General features: G+C 39.9%; 1 protein-coding gene across 2 annotated transcripts in view; it reads left to right on the forward strand.

The window, feature by feature from the left end:
- LOC107190711 (ensconsin-like) overlaps positions 1 to 24,770 on the forward strand; it is a 285,343-nt gene that overhangs the window by 10,579 nt on the left and 249,994 nt on the right. Inside the window, exons 1-2 of one of the 2 annotated variants that reach the window (XM_015579562.1) lie at positions 6,666 to 6,760; positions 7,966 to 8,038. The exons of the other annotated variant lie outside the window; for it this stretch is intronic. Of the exons in view, the coding sequence (XP_015435048.1) occupies positions 7,996 to 8,038 (43 nt within the window). The 5' untranslated portion in view covers positions 6,666 to 6,760; positions 7,966 to 7,995. Of the gene's footprint in view, positions 1 to 6,665; positions 6,761 to 7,965; positions 8,039 to 24,770 lie in introns of those variants that run through there. 2 annotated transcript variants of the gene reach the window in all.

The raw sequence follows: 24,770 nt of genomic DNA on the forward strand, positions 1-24,770 counted from the left end.
TTTTTGGAAGACAAAAGAATGGAAGAAGCGGAATGACTTTGAAACAACCTTGAGAGTCGTAAAAAGTTCTTTACTGGTACCGCATTCTAATCAGAGAGGGACGGATGGGATTTTCTTACATTTCTAGTGTGTCTTGCTACTTAGCAAGGATTCCACGTGACATTGATCTCAAGACACCAAGTATGTAAGGTTGAATAATAACATTCTCTCACAGTTACATGACTCCACGCTATAGTAAGAATTTATTGCTTACTACTACTACTACTACTACTACTACTACTACTACTACTTGCTCTAGATCCACAAGTGGTTTCACAGATTCATGTCAGAAATAGACTGTAAACTTTATGCATTTGAAATAGAAGCATAATGTTATAGAAACGTTAACGGAAGTAAGTAGAGTTGGATATTTTCAGTTCAATGAACCTTTTAATCATTTTGCAGTATTCACAAAGTTGTTACTTTATCACTTCTTGAATTACATGGAATCAATGTTGAAGTCAATCAGAGAAAATATTACAGGGTGTGAAAAAATAATGGTCTAAGATTTTAGATGCTTATAGTATTCACTAAGTGGAGTAAAAAATGTCGAATTAACATAGGTCCTAAAATCAATCCTTTCGATGAAAAATAGAGAAGTTATTTTCATATTTCTTCTTCAATACAAAACTCACATCTGCGAATCGGAGATCGACATACATTATCAAATATTATTCATGAAATGCATATTTGCCATTTCCTCCAGATTAGAATAATGCATGGACATTGCTAATAACGCGATAATATCACTAATGGTATTATGGATGAACACTGAAAACTAGGTATGCATCTATGAAGTAATCTTTGTTGATATTAATAATACTCCGGTATTATCATACATCCTTGAACTAATGTATTATTTCTAAACCAGTTCTTCTGTTTACATTCACTATGTTACGGAGTGGAATTTATGACACCGAACGCTCCTAAATATAAAAGTTGATTTTACATCGAAAGGATTTATGTTAGGACCTATGTTGATTCAACATTTTTTACTCCACTCGGTGAGTAGGCACTGTAAGCCGTCTTAGACCCTTTTTTTTAACGCCCTGTATGTTAAATATTAATGTCATATTAATTCATAAATTATTGGAATAGAAAGCATATGACAGCAAATCGACTCGAACGGTGCACGAAGGTTAATCAGCAAAATAAACTTTTCCTCTATTCCGGATTCTGACATTTCATTCACCACAGTAATCAAATATTCAATAATTCTGTCGCAGGTCCAGTAGCAACGGGTCACCGCTTACGTAACCGCCCACGCTGCTATCACGCCGCGAAATCACGATTCGTCTCCTTCATCAATCCCGCGAAAGTTTCGAATCCCCGTTCGATCCGTTCAATGTCCCGTTTTCAATGAACCACCGCGGCCCATCCCACCGTAGCGACCAGCCAGATAAGATAGTTATCGACGATGGGTAGCGTGATCGCGTCGTTTCTACGCAAAGCTGAAAAGTACCGTCCAGGCTGTAGGGGAGACCGGAGCAGATTATAACAAAAAAAGTTTTCACAATTTTTTCTCAAAAGTGTTTTCCTCAATCAGGAAATAATTTGCATGACTTACTGCTCACGTCTTTGGTCCACTCATTGAGTGTAAATATGTGACACAATCTTTGATACTTAGACATCTATGTTCATCTTAAACAAATCTGAATTTTTGTTATAATATGCCCCAGCCCGGGGTAAATTGTAATACGTCTGTTTTATTTAGTTAAACACAAATATGAATACAAATATACCTTTCTACAAAATATAAATGAAAATGCATATCATTATTAAGCATTTGATATACATGGATTAAACAATCATTGCTTATTCACCGATAGAAGGAATATTTCTGTCAGTGCAGTTTTCATATCTTCTTTAAAAGTAGAACCTTTTCTTTTCGGGGGGCGGGGCGGGGGCGGGGGTGGCTGGTTGTCCGTTCGCACGATTTATTAGCGTTTAAATTGGCGCATGCGTCACACCACGGTGTACGTGATTAACCGGAACTTTCCTTCCACGGTAACGCACGTGGATCACGCGGTATGCGGTGGATACAGAGATCTCTCGCTTGTTCGGCTAGAAATTACCGGAGGAAAGTCCGTCGGTCGCGAGAAACCGATGGCCACGTTTTCACACGTCGCGGACATTAAACGCACCGCCCGTGGTCCCCGCGCCCGCGAGATTCCGCCGGTTTCTATGCCGTTGGTCCACAATGTTCGCCGTTTTGTTACGATGGGGAATAAAATATTTGTGAAAGTCGGTCGAAGCTGTGCAGGTCTCTGGATGTCTTACTTGGAAGTTGATGTACGAAGGTTGGGCCATTTATTTTCTGGGGAAACTTCATTCAGGACACTCTTGGTGGAAAAGATATACAGTAAATTCTCGATGAATGCTCGAAAAGATCTCTATGATAAATGCTTCTGCTTCGTACTCACTATTGGGGGCTTAACTGTTAGAACTAGTCATCTGAGTAATGGTAATACAGCGGTTTTCCTACAATTTTCATTAACAGAGGACTGAAAATAAAAACAAATTTTGTTTGTATTGTGTCGATACTCAGACGTTTAATCAGTGTCGGCTGCTTAGACTGTTCTTCTGGACAAAATATAAGACATTGTGTCCCTCTACAATAGTTTCCAAAACGGTCCTCCGTCTACGATAATTGTTCGAGCATTAATAGGAGATTCACTGTAGTGGATCGTTGAGCCAAACTTAAACCAACGAAGGTTGGAGCATTTGTCTTCTGAGAAAACTTTATCGAGGGTACTTTTGATGAAAGAGATATAGTGTGATCGTTGAACAAACTTGAAGCAACTTGAAAATTGGATCAGTTGTCCTCTAAGAAGACTAAGGAGGGTGCTCTTGGCGGAAAGTATGTAGTATGATGTAGTTTAGTCTATCGAGAACTCAGATACTTGTTTCTGACTGGGGCAAGGGAGTACAGGAATATGGGATGTGATGGGTATTGGGTCTCAACCGGAGTCCTACGAATTATTTTTTTCAAAAGATGATGAAAATGTCTACTTAGTATGCAAGGAAAGATCTATGCAATAAATCTAGAAATTTGGGTATACATATTCACCACGTTTGCATTCTTCATCTACATGTTTAAATGTCTAGTGTTCTGAAATTAGTACACTATCTTTTCATTGTAATGAAGCATTAATTTTACGAGAATAAACGTATTAGAATGTTTCTTGCGCTACATATACCCTAACTTTTGACTGATTGTGTATTCTAAATTTTGAACGGTAGTGTATCCTTAACTTTTGTGTGATAATGTATGCATCGTATTTCATTGAATGTATCGTAGCATCTGTCCACCTTACCATAGGATCAAAAAACCCACCAGCATCTCCATTTCATATTAATCAGAGACAGGAAGAGTTTACTGCCCTTTCCGCACTCGTGTTTTGAGCGTTCGTTTCACACATAACTATCTGCTGACGTATTGCCACATTTTTTGTCGGCTGAACTTAATGAGCCGAACCCAGGGTTCTTTTATAACACACGTTCCACTGTTATCTTCTGTTACATAATTTAATAAAACCGTAGAATGTGTTACCGAAATACACGGGCTATTTATAAGAGTTTATTTTATGCATTTACTGGCATCCAAAGTTATGCGAATCTACTAATCAGACCACGTTAATTCGTTAAGTGGACACTCTGCTTAATTAAATTACCAAATTTGCGAAGCAATTTTTCCAGAAACTGTTACTGCATTTAACAAAACTTCGGACATCGCCCGTCGACGAGGCAAGGCGTGTTACGTAAGTTATATTTAGGGAAAGCTGAATAAGACTCGTGAATTGAACGAGCTCTGGTCTACGGACTCGAGGCACGCGATAATTATAGTCAACGTGACGGGATACCTCGAGTCGTTTGTATCGTACGTACTCCAACTTATTCAGAATTTTCAACGACCTTTGCCGAAATAACGTTGCCTTCCAATTACACCGATCAGTTTCACTAGATTGCCTCAATTATATATTGGTTTAAAGGTAACAAAGAACAATTTCCTGGCGGGTCGGCACGAATCCGTCCAGGTGTGTTGCGTGACTCAGAAATAGGAACGGGATCCGTCAACTACTACGCGCTTCCTGCGCTCGTTTTCGACGATGTTGCTTGACTCAGTCGCTGGCACGATGCCTTTTCCAGTGTCGTCACACGACGACATTGTCGTACCGGCACCGACTCAAAAAAAAGGAAGAGCTTCTTCCATCCTCGGATGGAACGCAACCTTCGACGGTATAATGAGGTAGTAAACTCGGGGGAGCCATGAACAGGGGATTGGGTTCAGTGGTTAACAACGGGTCTCGTGGCAGTAGGCAGGTGACACCTAATCCAGAATGTATCCAGGGGTGTGTAAGGCATTCCCTTTTAAAACGAATTGCCTTTTTACATCAGTGCTGAAAATACTAAAACACGATTTTATGCAGAGGACAGTAGGTGGCCCAAGTCTTTAAAAGAGGATTTTCGTTTAAGGGTCTATTGATTTTACTGTATAGTTTTTGCCTAGACATACCGTGGTTGTAAATTATCGACATCGATTGATGTAAGGTTCCAGACAATAAAAGGGAAAATACTGTCTACTAAGTGTAATTCATTCGCTATCAGAGTAACTATTAATTCTGTTTAATATTCGGAATATTTGAAAGAACTTCAATTTTTCGTAGGCTGTTATAAACAATAATAACGCCAGAAGTAAAGACTGTTCTCGATTATCGTCTGGCTTGTTCTACACGATTATTGTCCATGCGTTATCCTCGCTACTTCGAGGGTGAGGGGTGGAACCTGTCAAGCATATATGTTGTTTGTGAGGCTCGGGGCTCGGACAAAAGACGAATTTACCAGGATCTGAATCATTTCTCCCTATAAGATTATTGTCCTGGCTCGGGCTCGAATTCGGGACAATAATTGAGAGGAGTCTGTACTTTGGTTATAAATTGACATTGTACTGCACTGAACATCGCTAGTTACTGTCATCGTAAATGTTAACATGTTTACTTTTGCGCTCGCATTATGTTATAACCAAGCTTTATCTTGGCAAGAACTATATTTTTACCGTCCACTATACCTGCTGGCACACACTTTAGGCTTCATCGTAGTTCATCAGCCACATACAAATACTACCTCGGACTACTCTAAAATTACTTCAATCAATTTTTTTTAAAAAGCCCCCGAATACGTACCGTCTACCAAAAATCGACAGTCACTTGGTCCATTTCAACATCGCCGAGAAAAAATACGACTGCCTGAAAATCGCCATGGTCGATTGATTCGCTCGACACGACCGCGTGAACGTGTAAAAACCTCGAACGTTCGTGTACTCGGAGGGGATGGAAAAAATGGAACGGTTCATCGGTCGCCACAAAAATTCAATTACACCCGCCTTCGAGCGATGGTGGCCGCGAGGAGAAAAAGGGAGACACTACAGGGCGGTTCAGGGTTATGTGTCAGGGCCTGGAGGGTGAATCTCTCTGTTAAATGGAGTGAAAACGGTAGTGTAAACGTTGGTTAGTGGGTACGAGGTTGAAAATGCTCGTTTTGTATATTTTCTTTAATCTTGTACAGGATTATTCGTAAAGTACGCTTTTAGAAGTATATTTTTTCCTGTAGAAATTAATTTGTGTGTGAAAAAAATGGAATATACAATTATTTTTAAAGAAATACTCATAGTTAGAAGATAAACTAAATTTTTATTTTTAGCAGTTACGTTTGTTTAACTTTCTGCGATATACTGAGACGTGTGTGTATATTTAGTTTTGCTTCGATATTAACCCTTGGAGGGCAGACGTATTACGTCAATCAGTCAAAATTATGCAGGAACCTACCAACCCTCAAAATACCAAAAAATCAGTTAAGCACAGCATGGATCCTATAATTTTGTGATTTTTATTTTGTAAAAAAGAAACCTACCATAGAACAACTCTTACGTTACACAATTCTTAAAACTACCAAACCATAGAAAATTAACATAAACTATAGCAAATAAAAAATAATATTAATTATATTATTTACGATGAAATAAGCCATTTAAAAACATTCTAAAACAATAACAAGAAATAAAATATACCTAATATAAATAAATTTTGTTTCAAATTAAAATTGTTAAACTAAATTCACTTAATTTCAAATCCTTAAGGGTTGGTAGGTTGTTTCCGCAAAACTTGGCCCAATTATTGCTTCTTAAATAAAAAAACACTACACCAAAATAATTTATTCTCCCATGTTATCAAACTTCTCACATTTCATCAACTACAAGAAACCTCGCAATCAATCCCCTCTTAGACTACATTTCCTCTCCAATTCATTATATCTCTCAAGCCCAAGCCCTACATCCCAAACTCTCCATCCCCAGAAACCTCTCATCTATCATGAGTCACCACCTCGTTTTAAGAAGAACTTCCGCGAATAAGATTCACGTGGAATTCACAAGAATCATACGAATCGCAACCCTTGGGGTAAGGAGAGGAGGGAGAAAGAGCGCGCGGTGCTTCGACTCGTGGAGGGAAGGGGGTTGATTCATCGCGGAGGCCGCACTCGGCTTCACGCAGTCGTAGAACGAATCTCGTTCATCGCGATCCTGGACGAGCGGCGGGACCAGCCAGTTACGCGTCTTCCACGCGAAAGTCAAGGACGCGGACGAGAGTCGACGGAATTCCGGGCTCACCGGCATTCTCCGGACACACGCGAGAGAGACAAACGGCGTCGAGAAAGTCGTTTGTGGGTACGGCGATCGCGACGTTTCGATACGATAAACGCTTTTTCCGTTTTGGTCCTGGTCGCTGGAGGGAAGAGAGGAAACCACTATTTCTTGCGCGGCACCGAATGTAAATTCTATTCGACTTTTTCTATGCTAGTTCGACGATCTTCGTGATACAAGGTCATATAGTTCGGTCCATGGAATTGTAGATATACATATATTGCTGGCGAAAAGTTCCCGACCACTTCGATATTTGTAACGAACATTTGAATTAATCAAGACATGAATTGCAAGTGGTGGAATACTGAGGTTTTTGTATTAAAAAATAATAATAAATTCTGTGTGCGTATAGGAATTGTAAAGGTAGTGCGAATTGTTGTTACAGACTTTATACTACATTTTCGAACAATACGTGTTGCATGCAGTGAAGATTGTTATTATTAGACTGGATTTTATGCATTTATAGTATGCCCAGTTGTTTGAAATTTTTTGTTATTGTAAGGAATTTAACGAATTTTAGTAAAGGGTTCATTTTATATGGGAGTTGGTACAACCTTAGGTATAATGAAAAATATCTATTTATGTCTCCTTTTTAGAAATGAATCTTTAAAGATTGATAGTTATTATGACAGCTACTTATCTGTACTGGTCCCAAAAATTTAATAGTGGCCTTCAGTAAAGCTAACTATCGTATTTACTCCGAAACAGGACGAAAGAGTCACCTTCATATGACCATCCTAATTGAGACTTAATTTGTTTAAAGTACCCTGAACAGTCATAAAACCTAGGGAACTATAAACGTAGGATACTTAATTAAACTGGTTTTATAACAACTGTTTAGAACATTCCCGTGTATTAAGAACCATATTTGAAAAAGTATATGGTGATTACAAACTTTTTGCCAGCAGTGTACCTGTTTAGAAGGTTCGTGTCCGGCTCGTCGAATCGATTCACCGGGACCGACGAGACCGTGATTCGGTGTCCACGTGTCGATCGTGTGGAGTTTTCAATGACAGTGTTTGTGCTTACACTGTATTAATAAGCGGATGATTCACCGGGGGCATTAAAACCGTGTAACTTTCATACTCTCGACACGCGTCTCCTTACCTTGTTCGGTCAATTCCAGTTGCTTCCCTCCGGATTTTCTTGCTTTCTTCTCCTGCGACCAGGCTAAATCGCCGTAGTTTCTCTGTTCCGTTCGATTTTATATTATGGTTGTTGTGAAACAGTTCGTCGTGGCTGGATCGTGAGTGCTCATAATGGTCGTCGCGATGCTCGCCGACTACGGGCAGCCCGATTTAGGTATGTGTTGATTGCATCGTTCGTATTCTTGCCTTGTCGAGAGGCTACCGTTTGCTCCCGATCGTATGATTATCATTTAATTAGAACGTTTATCATGCTTTGTATCGATGTCCGACCAGGCTGCTGCTTTAGTCATGAGCCACGGGAGAAATATACGTGTGTTTGAATAACAGTACGGAAATACAGAGCGTGATTAATGCGACGACGGGACATAAACAAATGTCATGTCTCGTGTTCTTAGCAGCACGTTATAGGTTAGGTGAGCACGTAATGCAATATCGATCGTAGTTAGGATTTACGTATTGTACGGAGAACATTTCCGACTGTAACGCGAATTTTTTTAGAAGCTAGTTCACATGTGAAAACGATCGATTGTTTCGAAGAATTCGCTGGCATCCCACGAAATACAAAACAATCAGGTTCAACGTTTCTAGGCTGTCATCGTGTTAATAGAGGACAAGTCACTGTGTCTGATACAGTATTCGTATGTCAGCTACTGAGTCGTGTCATTAATATTTTGGGAAATGGAAGGGGTAATTCTATTACCAACATCACCGTTTTATTTTCGACTTTACTGTTAGTTACTCTATTAGTGGAACAGTTGTAAAAACAATAATTTGAATTAGTCTAATAGCAACGAAAATAAAATAATTTGAATTAGTCCAGTAGTAACGAAAATACAATAATTATGTTGATCGAGTTACGATGTGCTACCCTATATATGAAACTTCAGTTAACTGGGGATCAAATACCGTGACTTCCTTAATATTGTCAGTATCGCGGGATACTTCCAGGTATAGTGGTCTACGTTCCATCGGCTAATCGATTTCACCGACGAAATTCGCTATCTCGCATTAAGAACTGGTTTTCACGTCGGACAAAGGCCAAACGGTTGTGTACGCGATTCTGCCCCCTTGATATTATCGTGCTTTTTAAGGCGAGGCGAAGTCGATTTCCTCTGCCGTGTTTCGACGTTGTTAAAGAAACATGCTATCGTTTCCGCAGCTTTCACGACAGGTTGCAAATGCACTCGTAAAGTATGTACTAGGTTTGACGACGACGTTTTAAGCGGGTAACGTCGAAGAAAATAACTTCGCGAACGTGATAATTTCTGTCGTGATGGAATTTGCGTCAACTCGAAGTGTGATTCAGATTAAAATTATCGCGAGCAGAGATATTTTTGAGAATGTCAGCATTTCGTAATTCGAAGCAATACAATGTTTCGTTATTGCAATATGTCGATTTGAAACTCGTGGAAATATTTTCATGTGTATATATTATATTTAATTATAATTGGGTATATACAAATATAAAACCATAAAGAGTCCGATTTTTGAACAACGAATACGACGATTTCTGTAACTGGGTTTAAATGTCCCTACATTTGTTAACACTTGGCCTTCCGATTTTGTTAACAACTGGACTCTCAAGAATTATTTTATCGTTAATAATTTCCGCGGTACAAAATCAAATTCTATTTTTACGATAAGTGTAACATTCACTCTAAATCTTAAAATGTTAATCTCAGCAAAACAATATTTTACTTCGACTTAAAGAAAACGAATTATATGAAAGTTTATTAAATGTAGTTTGAAATCGTCATCGCGTGTGTGACTCAATGTTATAAGGCAAGATATTGAAACATCTAAGGGTGCACGAAATTTCAATCCAACTCCTCACTGTACCTTTCACAGTAGAATTTGCCAAAGATTAATTGATACATGAGACTCACTGCCAACACAATTTACCGGATACATTGTCCTCTAGCTACCCTCATCCCATCTACAAAGAAACTATCCCCACCCAGAACTCAATTTGCGTCATTGTGTGCCCGACAGAGTATTTGTGTTCAGGATTTTCCCGTCGAATTATCACGATCCCAATCCAAATTTTCCGCGTCTCTCGTTTCGACAAGGTCCTCCCCTAAGGGATAAGTGAATCACCCGGGGTTGGCTTGGTGCCCCGATTCGCGCTCTCTATGACGCCTCCCGCCGAACGACTCTCTTAATCCATCCCGTCCGATTGTTCGAAGGCGTCGCCGCACGTGCCCCGATCGACGGTATGACGCACGCGGGCGTAACGCGTGCTCGCGACCATGGTCTAGGTCAATAACAGAGACTGTGTTTGCTGGTATCGAAAAACTCCATTAATGCACACTCGTCAGGAGGGGACAAGACAGTTGATGTAATTGGATCGTTTGTATAATAAGAGTTCATTGATTTTCTCCACTACTTATGATTTTTTGTTTAAATAATCCGAGTTTACGATCGAATAAATGGATTCAATCATCATAAATTTGCTCGTTTTCTGCACATATACAGGGTGAACCACGAATCGGGATCAGTAGAGATTACTTTGTTAGTAGCAGTCCGATCGAAAATGCTTTTATTAGGTATAGCATGGTTTCAAAAGAGCTTTAACGTAGTTATAGCAAATTTTTTGTCAACCCTTTCTTCATGATTTTTCAAGGTCAACCTTTAATTTTTTGCAAATGCACCTATAATTTTTTTACGCCTATCTAAATTAATCCAGAGTTGAAAGACAATATTCGAAATGCTATGGTTGAAACAGGGCCACATTCAAGCGAACATGTTATATAAAATTTCAATGAAAGTATAATAGCGTGCAAGAGGAGCCGGGATGGCCATTTGTCTGATATTTTATTTCACGTATAACCGCCATCTGTGCACTTCGTATTAAAATAAAAAAATCACAGTTTGCTCAATAAGTAATGCGTTCTATTAAAAAATAAAAATGAAACCTTTTATTGAGTCATTCTTTATAACTGGAATGAAGCTCGACAGTAGTTCTGGTAATGGGAGCTCAGTAGTAATTCAGTAAATCGCCTAAGTAAAATTTCGTTGCAGTAAATGTCAGTTCAGATAAACGAATTTCTACTATGTATATGAAAAACACGTGCGCTTTTCCTTCCCCGCTCGTTCCCAGCACGAGGGAGACATTTGCGTCGCGTGTGTCCCGTCTCGTATATTTACCAGGCATTGTTCTAGCAGCTTTTCACCGGAACGCAGCTGGCATTTTCGTTTTCTTTGTGGACAAAGACCAGCGGAGGTCTCGCTATATTGGAAAACGTTGCTCCTAATTTATATCTACGGTCTGTTTGCGTTTCACCAGGGGCCTCGTCGCCGGACCTTCCCATTGGCGGTTGCGTCGTGCCTGCCTGCTCGGTGATAATTCAGGGACCCAGCAAATATTTACCCAGAGACAGTCACTCTTACCATAGCGCCTTCTATCTTGGGATATTCGTAAAATTTGATAAGTGTCCCGCGGAAACGGTCGAAAGTACACGACAACGCGGTTAGAAAGGAACACGTTTGGGTCTAGCATTCTGTACGCGCATTGTCGCCGCGCGATTCACGAGGCATTGTTCTCACCGCGCTTTTCAGGCCGGGCCAGAAAAGTGCAGCTGCCTTTTCCTTTTGTAAGGCAACGTCCATACCGGTGTGGATTCCGCGGAATCGTAAATTGCACCGTCGAAACACTTTGACTCCGTTCTGAATGCCTCTTGCGTGCTAGAATCACCTCTACTTTGGGGGTCTTCCTTCCTTTTGCTTCGAGGAAAAGTCGAATTTTCTTCGTTTATTTTCTGAAATTGTAACGTATGTAGAAGGTACCGACAGAATTTCGTAGAGATTGTAGTCTATCTTGGGTTAATGGGTCAAAAGCTTTTTTCGAGGATTTAAGTATATAACAGTGGAGGCACATTTTTTTTTTAACACTATTCGCATCGATATCTGAGGACGTCATTGTGCATCGTTATTTATCTATTGTGATGAATAAGCGATTTTTAAAATACACAAATGTGCTCGGAATTAAATATATTCTTCAGTTTTCCTTGTAACTAGATTCTTGTTATCGGACATCGAACGCCTGCGAGTTACGCAAAGTGCAAATGACTCGTACTGGAACTGATAGGTTGTCGCATATGAAATGGTTGTTTTATTACCGGCACTTAATATTATATTGAACATTACACGAATTTTATTGGAGAACGTAAGATTAAATAAACGCCAAAACCGTTATTCATTGAAATGCAAATGTTACAGCGATATTATATTCATTACATAATTATTCCATTGAACTAGATGACTCTTCAAAGACACTTTTAGCTGCCACCTGTCCGCCGAATGTTGTTATCGCTAAATAGTTTCTTTTTCTAGAAACTTACATGCAACTTTACAATGTGTATTTATAAATTTGGCTTAAATATCTAGTTTTTAGTGCGTGTGGAGGAAATGACCGGATTTAAGTGGGATTGATTCTCCACCTTAATTAACATCACTGTTTGACGTAACTAATTTTATTGTCACATCAGCTAGTACCTTGAAACGAGTAAACTGCACTGTATAATTGTGCAACAAACAAAGAAGCTATGTTCACAATTTCCATTCGTGAAACCAACGTCAAATACAGCTATCAGTAAAATCGCTCATTTCATGTGCACCGAGCTAATAGTTTACAGAAGTCTTTAGTGCAGTATTAGCTCTTGTCGTAACCCATACACACGAATGATCATGTGGCACTCAACGTGTTAACCTTCGGACAGCGATGTCCGGGTCCATTCTGACCCAAGACCTAACTTCATATACCTTCCAATTTACAGAAACTAACTGGAAGGTATAGTAATTAAATTAGAGTTTCATAAAAAGCTCAGTATACTTTACGGAAAATTGTTCCAAAAGACATCTAAAAACAGATGAGTAGAGATCTATCCGGATTTCGGTACCTCTGTCTATCTGATCATCCAAAACGTCCACCCTCTAAGGGTTAAAGAGTGCATTCAAGATCGTACTAAATCTTAGAAAACATCCCCCTATCCTAAACAAATTCATAAATATTAATGTCTCATTCTGCACCGTCACGTTTCAGCGGACAACCTCTGAACCAGCCCTTTCAGCGTGTAATTTTTCCTCGAAAAATCATCCTGTCGCGTTAACGGTGACTTAAGTTGACGGTCGCGAGGTGAGAGGTCGATTTAATCGGCTGTCTATCCCTGGAAATCGTTCGGTACCGCGATTACGTCACCGATCATTTTCCGCCTCGCCTCGGTAATTAACACTCCGCCAATAATCGGACGGTGGTGTTTTCAATCCGACCAGGAATCAAACAACGCGTCGATCGTGATCGATTCCCGATCATCAGTCGCGTGTTCCGGCCAGGTCTCGATTAAAAGTATCCGGCGTTAATGGAACATTCCGCCGGTGTGTGCGGGCACCTGTCACTCATCCAGCCGTTAATTAGATTTGCATAACTGGCGTACGAGAATCGAAACGCAGAAACCGATTGTCGGCACAAACGACAACGTGTGCGAGCCTGGTCGACGCGTGGCAGCTCGATTATTATCTGGGATATGTACACTATCGGCCATAAATACTCCGACACCTACTCTATGTGGAATAATCTCGAAACAATGGTGCAAATTTATCGATGAACTCATAACCAATGGTACTTCGTTGCTATTGATAGTATATTTACTATAGTTAGATGTTCTAAAGCAGCGTTTCTCAATGTTTTTAGAAACTTCGTTCTTGAGATGGTTTGAAAACCCGACTCTTTTCTTCACTTTTCACTTCTCTCTGTGACCCTGTAATCTTGTGCCGTGTTCCCCTTTTCACATGATTTTCACCCTTAGAAGATCTTAGGGCCTTCTGAGAACCAACTGACCCCGGGTTGAGAACCCCCGGTTTAAAGCACGAATATGTTCAGTAAAACGACAGATTTATTATTAAAAATCGAATTTTTACCTTATAGATATTTTTGTTTTTGTCGATATAACCACTGCGTTTCCTGATGACGGTTTTCACGAGTTTTGGTATTTTTGTATGGTATCTGATGAAATTTCAATTTCAAAGATTTTGTCAGTACTTCCACAAGTCTACTTTTGATTGTCCTATTCCTTGTACTCTGCGTTTCTGCTGATCCCATATCGTCTCTCTGGGATTGAAATCGAGGGATTGTGGCGGCCTAGCGCATAATTTTTAACTTCATCTATATCTTCTTATCTATTTCCGATCTTCTCATATTTTTTCTATGGGATGGAGATCGTGGGATTGTGGTGACCAGTGCCTAATTTTTAACTTAACAAATTACACATTATTCATATGACAAATACTTACAGTTCAACATGTATTTAAATCGAAACTAGAAAATAAAGGCAGTGAGAATATTCAATCTTTAACAAATATATCAAATTCAGCATACCTGCATCGCGAGATACACCCGCGTTCCTCGGACGTAATCGCGAACCGCGAGGTATATAATTGAATATTAGAAACGTGTATCGCGGGTCGAGGCAGCATTAAGCGAGTTTTTTTACGATCGAAACGAGCCGGGGCCGGCCGGGAACAAGCTACCGAGAGCATTATGCAATTATTACCGCGCCTTCGTGCCGTATTTTTATGTGTTCTTGGAAAGGAAGACACGGTTTCGGGGAAGAACGGTTTCTGGTGCACTTACTGGGTATTTTAGAAGAGTTGATTGTATGGGACACGGGAAAATTTTCAATACTATTTGGTGGGGATTAAACAATTGAAAACGTTTAAAAAGGTTTTTATTTAATTCTATTTGGAGGACGTAGACTTTAATACAAATCAGCCGATTTAGGGGCTTAAATGGCGATGTGTGAGGAAATTTACAATATCAGAAAATATTTTGCAAATATCAGAAGCAGTAGAAAAATTTATTTACGTTTATTAACACGTTGTCGCCTAATTTTTGGCCTGTGTGTTAAAGCGTTTGTTAAAATGAAAATATAATACGAGCTTCGTTAATGTCTAGTTAAAGTATTTATGCCCTGTGTGTCGTACACATTTGTGTTCATTATAAATACATAAAACTTATTTGGGATTAAAGGTATTTTATTAAAAATAAGGTGACAAACTTTATGTATATTTATTGTATTTTGCGTGGATTATCATGCATTGTAATCGTATAAGTAATGTTAGGTGTATGCAATACTAATGGTCAATTTTCGTTGAAAATCTGTGTTAACTTTGAACAATTCTGGCTACATCTGTTACTTGAAATAGTTCCCCTCATTTTCCATAAGCCTTTTACTGCTGTTCTACTACAATCTACACTCGTCGTTGACAAAATAAAATAAAACTGCAATGCCACCTTAATTGCGACGGTCATTACTCTTGTGTACACTTAGTATCTTGACCCCTTGCTCCACTTAAATCTTTCGTGCACGTGACCCCGCTAGATTCCCAAAAGACATTTCAGCGTCATATTATGGAGTTCTGCCAGAACACCTCGTAATTGTCTCTTTTGAACGGGTCTGGCAGTTCCTGGTAACACGTGTCCATATGCGTACTAAATCTCATTGGGAGCGCGTCGACCACTTGTTATAGATGCGTTTTGTAACACCATACAAAAGAGACTCCCGTCTAAGTTTTGTATTTCACGCAGGATGTGGTCACCGAATTGGATCGAATATTGCATACAGTTCGTGCCGCGCCAGCAATCTAAATTTCACTCAAAGATTAATCACCTGTCGAACGAGTGATTTAAACAAATTCTTTCTGTACAGATCACGTGTCCGAACTTTTCCTGGTGTTTCTCAAAAACATCCATATATCATCGAAACGCCGTAAACGACGCAACGAAATTCCATTCGCGTTCGATTCACGCTTTAATTACGATTGCGTAAGCGGCGTTTCTCTGTGAACTTATAGCCGAGGGAATGCGAAGAGAGAATATTAGACACGAGGGAAATCTTGCGCGGCCTTCGACGACTTTTCGATAATAAATCGTTTTTACTGGCCCTACCCTCTCGCGGCTGGTTACGTGGCCTGGACAGATATCTCTCACGATCAGAAGTTAAAACATGCAATTATTTTGCAAGAAGATTGACTTCGTCTTGTAATACACGGAACAGTCTGGAATAGAAAATAAACTACAACCAAATGATGCTTTTAAGTCATATAGATAGTGGTACAGATGGGGTAAAAGTGCGGTTAATGAATGAACTGACCAGTAAAGTAACAAACTTGAGTATATTGACGAATTAGAATGAGGTCAACTAACAGAATTAACTTCATTGAACTAATTACCAAGAATGAAACAGGATTGTAGTCTCTCTAGGAATTACGTAGCTCTTTAACATGTTGATTGTGGCCTTTAATTTCCAGAGTACACATATCTTGATCTAAATATAAACTCAAATATTAATTCATCAATGTAGATAACAGATTCAAGATCTCAGAGAAAAAATGAGCCGAATACGATAGACCAAAGTTCAGTGCACAGAGTTTTTAAACTTGAATGAAGAATTGACTGCTACAGTTCGTACAATGACGTTGATTAAAAACGATTTAAAATATATAAGTATAAGTGACAGATACGTTACAGCGATCGCCGGTCTCGTTACACGGGTGACCTATTCGCCCAGCTATTTGCGTGGAACGCGTAACAAATTGTTGCGTCTGATTCGTCAGAAGCCGGCTAATTCGCCATCGCGTGTTTTTTTCGCGTTCCATCATTCGGTGTACGCCTTCTAGATCCATGACGGCTTGTAACTTGACATCGCGTGTTTTTTTCGCGTTCCATCATTCGGTGTACGCCTTCTAGATCCATGACGGCTTGTAACGAGCTCTGAACACGGTCAAATATTTGCGCGACAAACTGACAATGCGTCTCTTAACCCTTGAACAGCAACGCTTGGGTCTATTCTGACTCAAGTTTTCAAGAACCTCATCTGCGTCGTTAGATTATAACTTCTTTAAGCTAGTGGTTGATCATACTAAATTCTTTTCGAGGGAATAGGATTCAAAATACGAGGTTCCGTCAGAAAATTAACTGGACTGTCGTCTTAGAAATTGGGATTGTCAGATTATCTATAAATCAATATTATTCCCCTTGAAGATTGCTCTGGGAAACCACAAACTGCTGGAGACGTTCGCACTTTTTGATACAACGTTGAAAGTTTTCAACTCAAACTGCCTCCAGTTGGTCTACCATAACCTACTGTTGGTTTTTTATCTTCTGGAAAAGAAAATAGTCACAGGGACACAGATCACGGGGAGTAAGAAGACTATGGTGCTACATGAATATATATACCCTTTTTGGTCTAAAAATACGTTTACAGAGAGTTATCTTGGATGTTGTTATGACTCTCATTGTGAAGGAACCTTCTCCCGATAAGGGTATTCCTATGATTCTTCCAGCCTTCTTACTCCCTTGATCTGAGTTCTCGTGACTTCTCAAGGATCGTCACCTTGGAATTGTGGACAACATCCAATAGATTCTGACAGACTAACTGAAATCAGTTCCAGTTGAAGGCTTCCAGCACTGTTCCAAGAAGTGAGCACAACTAGCTCGAAGAGGATAATGTTGATTTATAAATAACTTGACAATCAAAATTTCTACGCCATCAGCCCCATTACTTCTCTAACAGACCTTGTATACCTATTTAGGGGATCCAACCGTCCTTAGGGATAATTATGTGCTCGACCATAAAAAAAATGTCCGTCGACTTTGGGTTAATCGAGCAAGATTATCGAAGAAATGTAGCTACGAGGAAAATTCACCTTCTTCCTGCCGGCGTACATCCTGTACGACGTTTGCCATTAAGGAAATCTGGTATCCATGGTATGGATATCGGACGCGGATATAGTTCGCGGAACGACTCCTCGAGCTTGAATCCATTTCTCTTTGGGCTCGCGATTCGCCACGAATGAAATCTGGTATCCATGGTATGGATATCGGACGCGGAAGCCGAATAGTTCGCGGAACGACTCCTCGAGCTTGAATCCATTTCTCTTTGGGCTCGCGATTCGCCACGAAGCGTAGCGTCAGACTCTAAACACAGGTTCTGAATTGGTATAATTCGTTGAGAGCCTCTTCACGATCCCCTGGTCGCCGTTAAAGGAGCGATACGAGACGCGTCGAAGATCACGAAGATCCACCTTCCAGCCGACATTCGCAAGAAATGTATAAATTTCCCTGCCCAGTCCATGGGCAGCTATCTGTATCGCGTCGGTCGAACTGGAAAAGAAGTCTGTTCGCGTAGAAATCGCGGTCATGTGTAATGTTCATCGTTCGAGCACCGATTTCGCTGCTCCTTTGAGTTGGGGTTATCAGGTTTGACCCTTCGCCTGTGATGTAGAAAGTTGTCTTGTCGCGGCGTTATTAATTCGTAATTGTATTTCTCACGTCCTCTTTGGGCGGGTCGTTGCTTTCTAGCGGGATGGAAAGATCGCGATTGGTCTTGTATCGGATCCGACGATCCGAGGATAATTGCTTGATCACTGAAAATTTGGGTCGGGGTCGTGTCAGTTCGATCGAATCTGCACGTCGAACAGACGATTGGTCCAAGTAATAAGTACCTTGAGAAAATTCGATTTCCCGCTAGGCGGGTAGCTTTCGGATTGGGCAAGGATTTTTCGCTCGTTGAGTGTCGTTTTATTTCCATTTGTTGACTATACCGATAAAAGTAATAAAGTAACGTTTCTGTTCAATTTCAGGTAAGCAAGCATACTTCCGATTGTAGAAGCCTGGAGGGAGCTCGAGTCAACGCCCCTCGCAACGGGCGGTGAGTTTTGTGTTACTTCTCGTGTACTGTGCAGAAATCGTAAATTGTCGAGTACCTACAAACTGAACTGTCTCTGCCTATCACGTGTTTTCATTGTTTGATAGAATTATGAATGTGATCTACTTAGCTAATAATGACAATTCCTATGATCGGAGATGGTCCCAGCTAATTTGATTCGTCGACAACTTACGATGTCTGCATAATACGTATCGTTGACTCGTGAATTACGGTAATCTGTACCGGTTACCGCTTCCATTATTATTCTGTAATCTGCTGGATACAGTTGGCAAGCTTTGCTAATTAAACCTTCATGTGGGTAGGTATTTGTTTTCTTTGGTTTATCCGGGGCGATGTGCTGCGTGAAGAAAATTAATGTAATTATCTCGACGAGCCAGACGAAATGTTCTCGATTCCGAGACTTTTGTAACTGCTACACTGCGACTCGGCGATACGAGTTTGTGTCAAGTTAATCCTTCGAGATCCGCTCGTGGTCACCGGAATTGAACCTGTACCTTAACGCGTTTCAGGTGTTTCCGTTTGTCTCTTTAAAATCCGATGACACAGGGATTATTAAATTTTTTTAAGGTCGACCTTGATGACAGTATACTGGCAGAATGTATTGCCTTGATTGTGCACCAGTGAAAAATTGTCGAAATTCAATGTTCCATAACTTTGTTAATGTCCATCACAATTTTCTTAAATGAAAGGTAAATTAATGTTTGAACGTTTCACTTCTTGACCTTTTTGTTCGATTTTTAGCAGGTGTCCAAGGGGTGAAATCTTCCCTTATAAAGTCGTTAAATTGTAATAGATGTACCTTATAAGCAACAGCATTCGAAGTTGTGAAGGCAAATAATATATAATTTCTGACACTAAATGTGAACAAATTTTTCTAATTTGATGACCCTTTTTATAAGAGAGGATTTTACTCCTTTGGCACCAAGTTAAATAAAATTGTAGAAAGGTCAAAAAGGAGAAAATTTCAAGCTTCAATTTTTGTATGAAACACTGAATTTCGGTAATTATTCACTAGGGCATAAACGAGACAATACTTTTTGCGAGTAGTGTATAATTCTAACATCACTGTCGAGCGCGTGTTCTTTTAACGAGTACAGTTTACGATCAGGAGGAATGTATTTTGGATGGAATCTCGTGGTAAACACAAGAGGCGAAGATTGTGCACAGATCGTAAAATATTGACGACTGATACTTCATTATTATTGTATAAAACAACTTTGGAGATTAAATATTTCGGTATGTTGGCTTCACCACATAAGAAGGACAGTGGTTCTCAGTCGAAACGATTGCTCAATAATCGTAGAAAATATTCAAATATAAGTTTTCAAGTTTCGATTCTTTTCTAATGTTTTGTGTTTTCTTTCAAGAATTTACATATTATAGATCGTATCTGATCGTAAAAAATATTGACAAATGCCTATCGTATTCGAAAGATGGAACTCGACTTATACAGAAGGTGGTCTCAATATAACCTTCCACGTTTATTTCAGTAATTATTATCAAACCTGTTGCAGACTTTTAACATGCAACACTTTAGTGTGCCTAAAGCATGTTTGCTTTATGATATGGACTAAAAATAAGCTTCTTTTGCTTTACCCTTGAGTCGTAGTTCCACACTATTCCCACTAGAATAAGGCACCTAACATGACCCTATACTTCAACTAGCCCATGTTTAGATCCTAGTATTTGCACCATCTACACTATGTGTGTATGTGAAACGACAGTCATAGCTTTGAAAAGTCTAAAGGAATTAAACCCGTTGCTATTCAAGCACCTGCAAATAGAACTCTAGGTCACTGACCCAGTCGAGTATTTTCCATTTAAAAACAAAGGAACGAACAATTTCGAACTGAACTGCAGTTCCGTTGCAAACGGAAATTTGAGACTTCATTTCGATCGAAAAGAATCCTAGTCATTCTTCACGCAAGAGACACTTCACGGAACTTAATTCCAGCATGTTCGAGATGACCAGATTAAAAGCGATACACCTGAGGAGGGAGGTTAACGAACGGCGACTCGCGATCGTCGCGTTGCGGTTTCGTCGAGGTCGAAGGATAGACGGTCACGAATACAGGGTGATTCATAAATGGATGTCAATATTTCAGGGGGTAAATCTACACACTAGAACATATGTCCGATATACCTAAGTTTTAGAGTTATGAATGATTAAAGAAACTATTAGAAGTTTACGATCTCAACTCATTAAACTTTTATTTTTGGTGCCATTTTATTGGAAACGGGTTAAAATAAATAGTAAATACTATGGATCCTTTTATAACTTTCTTTTATTTCTTGGCGTGGAAGGATGTCTTAACGCTTTGGAAATCGTACTCGAAGTGAGAAAAAATCCATAAGAGCACGACCGAGAGTCAGTCGTCCACTTAAGAAAGAAAATAGACCCGGACTGCATACAGTTTATTACCCAGCCCTCAGGACAAAACGTTACAGGCCTATGAGTCCGACGACATGCGGTCTATTGTATCATTTTGACTACAGCAGTGTTTCTCATACACAACACTATTAATTTTTGCATACTAGCTGACACATTATAATTATGTAGCAACAATCCAACACATTTAAAAACTATCGTGCATTAAATGCATGATGGGCACTTCCGAACTTTTTCTTTAATACGTTCACATGACATTTTTTATTTATATCAATCTGCAGATTTATCCCCTGAAGTATTGACATGCATTTATGAATCACCCTGTACGACGAAGATGGGGCTCATAGACGTGCGACAGTGCGTACAGATTGTGAAAGAGAAGGCTCAATTCTCGGGATAATTTCTCACGATAGGTGGGTCAGCCGAAGGTGCGTTCCTCGTATCGGCGATCGCAGAATTCATGCCAGGGGAAAACGGTACTGCGAAACCTGTTATCTCGACCAATAATTTCACGCGATTATATTCGACCTGCAGCAGCTCTACGTGCGTGTATGAGATCGGCTAATCGTATCGTGTTTATATGCCTTATGTCGATTGCGCGTTCTTGTTCAAAACGCCGGGCGAAATTACGTCTCGTCCCTTCTGTGTCGATTCAGCACGCCGATCGGCCCGCTGAATTATGGCGGAGATGAATTACCCGAATACCAATACTAGCCGGCCAGACGGGTATCCTGATCAATTTATCCGAATCGATAGCTTCGCTCGTAATTTATCCTGTAAATTAGTCCCATTACACGGCGGCGCAAAGGAACGTTCGTAACGATCCGCTTAGGAATGGAGTTTCTTACGATAGTATTGATATTTCCCTGTGTAGAGGGTGTTTCACGCGATTGGATTATTGCTTCGAAACGGTAGAAGATACAAAACAATTCAGAATTTTTCTGAATAGTGCACGGATACTGTAAATAGTTCAGGAGCCTGCTTTGGAGTAGACGTTTCAGAGCTATCGTGATCAACTTACATTCTTTATATTGAAAATGTACTTTTTTGTGTAGTAATTGGTGTGCTTTTCTGTTCTTTGTTAAAGGAATTTAGATATTTTTGTTTACGACGGATTGATCAGTTTAAAAGATATTTCGATTTTAATTTTGACAAATGGTGTTTAATTCTATATTTTCTCGTTTCTTCTGTACGTCTTTGCTGGTGGTTACCAACAATTGTATCATGTCATTTCACAGTGTTCGATCTGGTATTTCACAAAAATGAATTTCATATGTTTTTATTAAAAGAATTAAGTGGCCCTTAAAATCTCTGAAGCACCTAAATTTCCAAAACATACTTATTATAATTTGAATTTTCAAAAATGTTACTTAATTTTGTACTTCCGCATCTCTTCTGTAACATTTCGCTGATACTTACTAACACCTGTATCACGCTATTAGACAGTATTCGATCTAGTACTTCACAGAAGTTAATTTCACATGTCTCCATTAAAAAATATTAAATGGTCTTTACGATTTCTGGAGCATCACCATTTCCAAAACATACCTGTACATCGATCTTTTACCGTTTTAAAGCAAACCTAACTCAGCCAGTCACGCGAGACACACTGTATATCGTTTGTACGTAACCGATTCTGCTATTTCGCATTCCATAATAATCGCGTGGCGAACGACCTTGTTATAAACACGCACCAGCCGCACAGCACACCGAGTCGCATTTAGAGCGAGCAACAAGGCGTCTCGTCCACTCATTAGCATCTGTGAAATAGACGGCTTCAATTACCTTCATCTGGGCCGATTCATACTTCACCGTGACGTGTTCCCTCGTGAACACGAACCAACGGTTCCACGACGAAGAAGAAAAAAAAAGGGAGGAGAAGGAGGGCGCAGAATCGGCGATGGAATTCTTCGATTTCGTGGCAGAGCGGTATTAAGCTTCGGCGGAAACGATGAGCTTCCCTGAGCGTGTCCGACTAATTTTCTGAATCGCATCGCGTCCGAACGATAAGGGGGCCTCGTTAAATTCCTTTTAATTGCCTCCCAGCCGCGAGGAACCGTTTTCGTGCTTTTTCTCTCTCCTGAGAAAGGTTGTGGTGGGCCTCGAAGAACGAATCCAATCAGAACTTTAGGGCGGTTGATGCGGTTTAATCGGCAAACAGATGTTTTTTTTTCTTCTGTTATTATCCCGTCAGTTTAATTAATAGCCGGTTACAAGCGCATGTATACCATGCTGAGGATTAATTACATGCAACGTCCACCGAGGTAGTCGATAACTAGTCGAACGTTTCCAGTAATCTGCACTTCAGATTACTTATCGAGATCCTCGATAAAGCGACAGTTATAATTCTAATTAGACTTCGATAAGTCGAAACGATACACTGCTGATGGACGCTTTCGTGGCGTCCTGCGTCTTTTACGAGTCGTTTGCACCGATTATAATTATACTGTATTTTGCGCATCGAGAAATTAACACCCGTGCAGCGTGCGCTTACTCATAGCTGGTCTACTACCCTGTTTTTTATTGTCACGGTTTTTTTTCCCTGTTGGACAACCTGTCGTACGTCGGATCCGAGATAACGTCCGATAGTTTGTAACGTTCGAAGTCTCGTTGCGGATTTAAATGGATGAATCGATACTTTTGAATGTTGTTTAGGCATGCAAATGACCAAACACGTTCTGACGAATGCACGATTCGCTCGACCGATAGTCGGGAATAGTGGCAGTTAAACTCTCGTTTGAGACAATGAGGAAGCCTCATTTTCCTGAGGGTCCTTGAAGCCACCCACGTGGCACTCTCGGTCCAGATTTCGAATCTTCTTTCTTGGTTTGGTAACGGGTTAGGAGAAACCCTTTGGAAATGTTTCTTGACGGATCAATATTAATTTGTAAGGTCATTCAACCTTATGCTTCTGCATTATGAGTCATGGAATTAATTATTCATTCACATTGATCGATTAAATGCTATTGTGTTTCTATTAAACATTTAAACTTTTAGTAGTTACTTCTTTAGTTATTTCTAGAAGATAGAGGATGTTCCGTAAAAATTAATAGTCATATCAAGTCAAGTATTCTGTAGACATCATTAGCTATTTCTGGAAGATAGAGGATGTTCCTTAAAAAACAAATTAGTCAAAGGAAGTTAGTCTTTGGTACATTAAAATGCCACTCATTTTTTTCATTGCTACCAAATTGCTAAAAATAAATAACCAATGATCATTCGTGTCTCTGCACTGTCATAATTTCCATATAATTCACATGCATAGATCAAAACGTCATATAATTCATTCCACCGCTACAAAGTCCAATCGTTATCACACTATCATCTTACAAATACAGCTGACACAATACTACGTGCAATATGTTTAAACAATCAAGTAATTCCCGGGCGATTAATGACAGAAAATCGTAAAACTGACTAAAAATGAGGGGTTAAACTGTTCGACGAACAATCTTATCCTAACCCAGACCTAGTAGCATAACACCGTATTCATTTTACATTACAGCGATTCAGACATTCTGATACGGTACACTGCGCATTACACAAACAAATCAAAAACCTAAATACCTCATCCACTCCCAATCATCGCCATCGGTTGAGTTCTTTCGCCTGGAACAACCATCCACAACGAATTCATCTAGCTGCTCGTTCATATCTCCGCGAATGCCCAGTCCAGGTCTCGGCTCACTGAAAGACGCGTGGAAAGACAGGATGGACGACCTCGCCCACGTTCCATTACCCGATTACATAAACCTGACAGACGTGAACCTCCG

This window comes from Dufourea novaeangliae, unplaced genomic scaffold, assembly GCF_001272555.1.
Source record: "Dufourea novaeangliae isolate 0120121106 unplaced genomic scaffold, ASM127255v1 scaffold170, whole genome shotgun sequence".
In the NCBI taxonomy this organism is placed as follows: Eukaryota; Metazoa; Arthropoda; class Insecta; order Hymenoptera; family Halictidae; genus Dufourea; species Dufourea novaeangliae.